General features: G+C 47.8%; 1 protein-coding gene and 1 long non-coding RNA gene across 2 annotated transcripts in view; both read right to left on the bottom strand.

Annotated features, from left to right (window-relative positions):
* The window catches only part of arhgap23a (Rho GTPase activating protein 23a), a 59653-nt gene extending 58347 nt beyond the window's left edge, over positions 1-1306 (bottom strand). Inside the window, exon 1 of the mRNA XM_070981928.1 lies at positions 937-1306. Coding sequence (XP_070838029.1) covers positions 937-945 — 9 coding nt within the window. The 5' untranslated portion in view covers positions 946-1306. The remainder of the gene's footprint in view (positions 1-936) is intronic.
* Positions 1307-4955: 3649 nt separating this feature from the next.
* Positions 4956-6254, bottom strand: LOC139343890 (uncharacterized). The gene is made up of 2 exons (XR_011603121.1): positions 5997-6254; positions 4956-5757 (listed from the first exon to the last, which is right to left on the bottom strand). It is a non-coding gene; the product is annotated as an uncharacterized lncRNA (long non-coding RNA).
* Between the last annotated feature and the right edge of the window lie 989 nt (positions 6255-7243).

Below are 7243 nucleotides of genomic sequence, written 5' to 3'. Positions count from 1 at the left end.
AAAGGATGGGCTGGGCTGGGGTGTCTCACCCATACACCCCCCTCCTCTTCTCCCCCTTCCTCCTGATTAATCACGAACCTGATGCTCATGCCGCCTCCATCTCAGGAGAGAGGAGGACGGAGGAGAAGGAGGGAGGGGATGAGGTAATCAATGACTAGGACACACACTGGCAGAGCGTTGAGGGCAGCGGAGGGGGGGATACGAGGAAGGTGTGTGAGCTCTCTCCTGCTTTAAACCCTTCATCACACACTCCTGCTCGCCTCCAGCCTGCAAATATTCACAAACAGTGTTTCTGGGGAGGCAAGCATCAGGTAGAAGCAGCTGCTCTCAGTTCAGCTGTCAGAGTAAACAAAAGGAGCTGTGGATGACACGTCTGTAAAGACGGCTGACATGAGTACACAGCGTTACAAAGCAGCCGACACACTCGCCTGAGCCACAGCCAGCACTGAACCCTGTTGCATGACATCCGCCGCCCGCCGCCATCCTGACTCTTGGCGAGGGGTGCCAGTTTCTGCGTGTTACACACGATGGAGGATGCCTGTTAACCCAAACCCAAAGTCAGCCACACCCCTCTCCTCACGCTCCCCTCCTCACCCAGGAGCTGATCTAATGCTCGCTGTCACAGAGGAAGTTTTGGGCTGTGTCATCTCTCCACGGGCCTGCCACTTGCCGGCGGCTGTTCGATGGCAGCACCTCTGCCGGCCCCCCTCCCCCAGAGCGAGACCCCGCCGGGGGGGAGCAGAAAACACATCTGCAGGATAAGCGGCATGCTGTGCTGTTTGTTTCGCCTTGAGGGAATGGAAAGAAGGGATGATGGATGATGGGAATGCACCAGGAGCTGCTGCTGCTGTGTGTGTGTTTGTGTGTGTGGATATGAGTGAAGCACACTAAAAGGTGGTGGTCCCCTTCAGTCCCTCCCCTCCTCTCCATCCTCACCTGGTCCATGATTTCAGCGAGCCTCCTCCGTCCTCCTGCTCCCGGTCATGGCACGAGATCTCCGGCTGCCTCCCTTCTCCTTCGCCTTCCCTTGTCCTTGTTCAGTATTCCCTGCAGCGATCCAGTCCTGCTCCCCTCACACAGGCGAGGCAGCCTGGCAGCCCGCTGCTGCTGCGCCTCTCCACAGAGGCATGGCTCTGTCTCTCCTTGTGTTTCTGAGTGTGACAGTCTGACACATCCAGCCGAGCACTCCTCTCTGCTGCTTCTCCCTGTCTTCTGCTGCGGCTCAGGGTGGAGGCTGGAGGGCGTGTGCGTGGGATCCTCACCTCTCTCCTTGATAACCACACCGAGGGAAGAGGCTCCCGCTCTCCGTGTTCCTTCTCGAGCTCTTCCACTCGCTCCCTGTGTAAGCTGCCCCCCCTCCCCGCCTCGCCTCCCCTCCCTCCCCTCCCTGTCTCCACTTCCCTCCTCTCTTTTCCATCTCCCCTCCCCCTCCTGCTGCAGCCCAACACAGCCAGAGTGAGCGAATGAGAGAAAGGAAGCCAGGGAGGGAGGAGGGCGGTGGGCCCAGATTGGCTGCCGGGGGGATCATGTGACTCCCGGCTGAGGACTGAGGGACCCTCTACCAGCTGTCCAGCTCATGCTTCCCTGAAAACCTCTGTTGCCATTGACAACAGCTGCCGTGCAACGCACCAACCACAGCTCCCCAGACACAAAGCCATTGGCTGGCAGGATTTACGGCCCCCGCCTCCTGTTGTGGGGGGAGCATGTTGGGACGTGTAGTCCAATCTGCAGTGAGGGTGGACAGAGTGTTTCAGAGCAGACATCCCCGTGCCCCTGGGAGGAATGTTTCCCCCCCACTCGCCTCCCTGCTGACATGTTTACGCCGCAGAGTGAAAGAGGAGGACGGCGGTTCGTAGCGTCGGCGCAGAAACTCTGTCATGAACTTGCACGAAACACAGACGAGGGGAGGAAAGACCTCGAGGCCCAGGCATTCTTGGTCAGCCAGGAAAAAGACATCCTCTGTCGTTTTCCTCCGGGCCGCTCAGAGGGAAACTCCCACCCCACAACAACAGGAACTCCACCGCTGAAGGCCATGGCTAAGCCCATAGGCAACCCCCTCCTCCCTCCCTGTTTCTCTTTTCTTTCATTGCCTCCTTTTTCTTTATTTGCTCTGTCTCTATCCTCTCAGCCCCCCCCTCCCCTCCCTCTCCACCTATTGTATTATTACACCCAATTCCTTGCTGCTCTCTCCTCCCCCCTCAAAATCACTCTCATTGGGATTCCAGAAAAGGTTGCAGGAGGTTACAGGTGCCACAGAGGGCAGATGATGTTATAAGCTAGCGGCATGCGTCCAGAGTCGCTCTGTGCAGCATCAGTTTAAAGGAAAAGTCGCTCTACATCATCCATTTGTGAGGTGCAGTGCATATTATGTCATGAAATGTTATAATTTATGATTTTGGTGGCTTCGTTCAGCTGTGGGATACACACATGGATGTAGAAATAGCTGTATTTACATAAAAAACACATCTTTTGACTGTATTGAGGTGACTCTCATTGGAAAAATCTGCATCACAGCCTCTTCTGGAATGAGTCTGTGATTGTTGAATGTATGAGAAAAACTTTCAATCTACAAAAATGCCTTTTTTCTTTGACCTTGAATTTATTCTTCACATTTAAGATGTCCGATTTTTTCAGACATCATATTCTGCAAACATCTGGCGCTGATGTCACATGTGCATTTTGCCAGCTATCATGCAAGGGGGTAAGGAAAATACAAGAAGACAGCAAAATGGGCTCAGAAACGCAAGGCCAGCAGCTGCAGCAGCGGATTTTTCCTTTTAAAGTCATCGCAAACACTTTCAAATGCCCCTCATTACCACATCTACACAAAAATACCACTGCAGGGGGAAGCCAAGGCCCCTGCAGCCGAAAAACAAAAGGACACCTGTTCTGGCTTATTTTGATTCAATGGACACATAACATGGCTGTGACATGATCTGATATGGTACCTCGGAGCGGTGTGACAGGCCAGTGAGTGAGGGGACGGAGGGGCGGGGGTCAGGAATGCAGGTCTAAGTTACAGCAGCAGTACAGCAAGGTCATGCAGCACGCCAAACAAACCTTGGCCTACTTCCTGCAGGCCAGCGTCAGCGCAGCCTCGTTTTCTTACCCCGCTGAACGGCCTCTGCTGCTGCAGTGTCATTTGATCTGCTCGAGCCAAAGATGCTGTTTGAACTGAGGTGGCTGCGTGTGTGTGTGTGTGTGTGTGTGTGTGTGAGTGAGTCTGTGTGTGTCAGACAGAACAGCGGGTGTATTGTGATGGTGAGTGTGGTAGATTATACTATCAGCAGAGGAATTCCGATTATTTCTAAGAGCGAGTCTGTCTGCACACATGTGCGGGAAACTTTAGCTAACTGGCCGGAGGAGGTTTGACACTGTGAGGCGTTAAAGGAAAATTTCAACATTTCAGGATAAATGCACGCACACACACACACACACACACACACACACACACACACACACACACACACACACACACACACACATATATATATATATATATTTAGCTTAGCTTAGCATGAAGGCTGGAAACAGGGGAAACAGCTAGCCTGGCTCTGTCTAAAGGTAACAAAATTGGCCAAGGCTAAGCTAACATGCTATGACTTGTTTGTTTAATGCTTTATAAAAACTTAAGTGTGGTTTAATTGGGTGTTTTGTACTGTACTGTTTGTTTGTGCTAAGCTAAGCTACCCAGTGGCTAGCTGGTGCTTAGTTTTTACAGTACACATGTGAAAGTGGTTGTATTCAATGCAAGTAAGCGTATTTAACAAAATGCATCACTTTTTCTTTAAGGAGGGAACGTGGTGTGTTTTCAGAATATGTTTCGGAAAAGGTTAGAAGATTAAGATTATTTATAGGAATGTATAAATTCTCAAAATATGGAGATATATCCAGCAGGAGAACAGCTGAGCTGTCACCTTGGATGTGGACAACATGACAAATTAGGAACTAATCTTGTTTTCAAGCCACGATAGAAGTGAGTTCAGGTAGATGCAATAATCTTTACGAGTATCATATCACAAAAACAATAGGAAAAGAAGTTTGATCATGACTAATTTAAAGGTAAAATAACACTCAGAATAGACAAACAGGCCAAGCTGTCTCATGTCACCTGCTCTCAAACACATCTGGACAGAGCGGTTTATTGACTTCATGGACTGTCATCTGCTGAGTGTCCACATGCAGACTGTAGGTAAACAGCACCATCTGCAGGACCACAAGCAACAAGATCCATCACACAGACGGCTGGACACATTAACACCGTGTCAGCATGCCTTCTTTAACACGGACTGCCCTCAAAATACGACACTCTGGGTCCAGGTTTGTGTCTGGAGTGGCCGAAGTTGGTCACATAAGGTCCCATATAAAGGGCGCTGCACACTAATATCCCTGTTCAGAAGAGAGGTCAGAGGTCATAAAGGTATTCCTGTTGTTATGAATATAGAAGCAATGACATAATTACCTGGTGGGCATGAAAAGGGAAACTTAGTGTGGCATAAAGAGTCCTTATTTCACTGCAGAACATCAGTGACTCTAATTTGGATGCAGCATTTTTTACCTGCAGTTTCCACAAATACAGAAATAATAACTAGCATGACAGATTTTGGTATGAAGGCACTGGAACTGTACTCAGCCTCAAATCTAATAATAGAAAAAGGCACCATAACATAAAGTAGAATAGGCATTATTTTGCACAGGGTCGTCTAAATACTGGGAAAACAAAAAGAAGCTAATTTTAAAACAATATTTTTATGAGTTTTCACTTTATGTTTGTAAACTCTAATGTTTCTGTCTAACGAGGCCAAATGCCAGAAAAGCAATAGAAATAACTATATTTGCATTTAGAAATAGATTCATTATAGCATGAAAGATGGGTCTCACCGTAATGTTTCCTTTAATGAAAATGAATAATTTATTGCTGCATGTGTGTTGAACTGAAGAGGAAGCGACTGGGCTTACTTAAATCATCTTTATTTGACATATCATGTGAAATACTGTCATTAGCCTCCGGAAATCATCAGTGCATCAGAAGACTTAACATTATTTATATATAACAGATCATTTATATGAGGTTTGGTGGTAAAACTGAGAAGCACATACAGTAGATGTGTTTCTGAAATTGCTCTGGCATGCACATCATCAGGAGAAACACACCTGCTAAAGAACAGGATGACTTATTGGACTGACGCCCCTTTAACCCGATGGGGAACCTTGATTGTAGAGAGGAGAAAAACATTATGGCAACACGTGAATAAAGAAATATCAACACTGATGTCAAGGCCAACTTAAGCCAAAACTCTCCAAATTTAACATTTGAAAACATGAGCAGAGAAAAGTCGGCCACGCACTCACATGGATGTCAAACTGAATATTACACATTACAGTTAGAGCCGACTCACTCACAGTGCTTTAAAAAGGCAAATCCTACACCTGTATTACACTCAACCCTGCTGCATCCACATGGACAGATTCGCTGGACCTGTGCAGAGGTAACATTTCTCCCCCCTCAGAGAAACACGGGCGCGCACAGCCGGGATGACAACAGGAAACACGCCGGTTGCAAATCAACTGGAGAGGAATTTTTGCTGGAGGATCCTGGTCCAATGGCGGAGGGAGGGGTGGGGGATGGAGGTGGCGATAGAGAGCAAGTGGGAGACAGAAGGAGTTTGGCTTCCGCTTCTTCTGCATTTGTTTTTCCTCTCTTCACATCCAACATGACAGCTGCAATGGGAAACCACCAGATCCCGGCTCTCCACCCTGAAACAGATCAGTCATGTTCAGTTTATTACTAAGGACTACGGATTAGCTGTTTGGGAGCAATAGTGTGACAATTACCCAGATATTAGGCTGTACCACATCCAAACCCATAGCTATCACACAGAGGGAATAGGCCTTTCTCAACAACCCTCCCTGGCTTTCTACGCACCAGGTACTATTTTGGCCTGATAAAGATGCAAAATACCACATTTACTGTATATAATGAAACGCTGTCGTACCATTGTCCACGATGGAAACCAGGGATGCAGGAGAGGAAAAACACACATCCCGTGCTCGCCTGCGCACCGGCCGCCCGTGTGGCCGCGCGCGCTCATCACAGCAGGTAGATGATGTAGGAGAGGAAGACGAGGCCAACGATGGCGAAGAACATCAACATCAAAATGTCCACCATGATGGAGACGCTGTCAGAGATGGACGGCGTAGACGCGAGCAGGACACGCAGCAAAGCAGCAGCTCCAGCGCCGGTGCATCAGATCGGCAGAGATCGGAACCTTTCGGGAGTCGACGGAGCGAAAATCAGCCCGACCCTCCCCCCCGCTGCTAACACCGGAAGCGCGGCGACCGGAAATTAACTCGTGTGTGTTTACCTCGTGTTTGGGCTTTCAGGCGGATTTTCACAACAAACTGCAGCATCTAATCCCAAATAAACCTCGAAAAATAAAAACAAAAGGATTAAATACCAAAAGGTGTCATTTTTAAGGGCGACACACAACCAGGAAGTGTGACAGGCTGCGTTGAACTGACAGGCTAAACTCTGCTCCATCGTCAGATGATATAACTTTCTACTTCAACATATATGTCTATAGGCTGTACACCTAGTTTATATATATATAAAATCTCAATTAAGAATGGCTCAATTTCCACTATGAAAATGAGCCATTCTTCATAAGGCAACACTTTTATACTCTGTGTGTGTGTGTGTGTGTGTGTGTGTGTGTGTGTGTGTGTGTGTGTGTGTGTGTGTGTGTATCATCAATATTTGATTTCATCTGGAATCTTTTTACGGTTTATTTGCTCTATGCTGTTCTAACAAGTGAGTTTCCCCAGCGTGAGATCAATAAAGCCATGTTATCTTTTCAAACCTGGCACCCCCCCACCCCCATTTATCCTCAAAAGAAAATGTATTATTAGTCCTCTGATATTATTGAGAGATGAAAATCATTGAATGGACGCAACACATGGGAGAAGAAATGTGAATTTTGCCACAGAATACTCTTCAGCTTGTGCCAGAAGGCTTATTAACAGAAGGAAACTGCTTCACTGGATTTAGTGACACCTAGTGGTGAGACTGCAAATTGCAACCAACTGAAAGGAGAACCTGTGGTGGTCTTCACCTCAGTGTAAAAACACAAAAAGCACTCAGAGATCCACGGTTTGGTTTGTCCCTTCTGGGCTACTGTAGAAACATAGCAGCCTCTGTGGACGAGAACTCCCTCTGTAGATGTAAAGAGCTAATTTTAGGCTA

Source organism: Chaetodon trifascialis, chromosome 15 (assembly GCF_039877785.1).
Source record: "Chaetodon trifascialis isolate fChaTrf1 chromosome 15, fChaTrf1.hap1, whole genome shotgun sequence".
NCBI lineage: Eukaryota > Metazoa > Chordata > Actinopteri > Chaetodontiformes > Chaetodontidae > Chaetodon > Chaetodon trifascialis.
The sequence above is the reverse complement of the archived record's forward strand: the minus strand, read 5'-3'. Positions and strand labels throughout refer to the sequence as shown.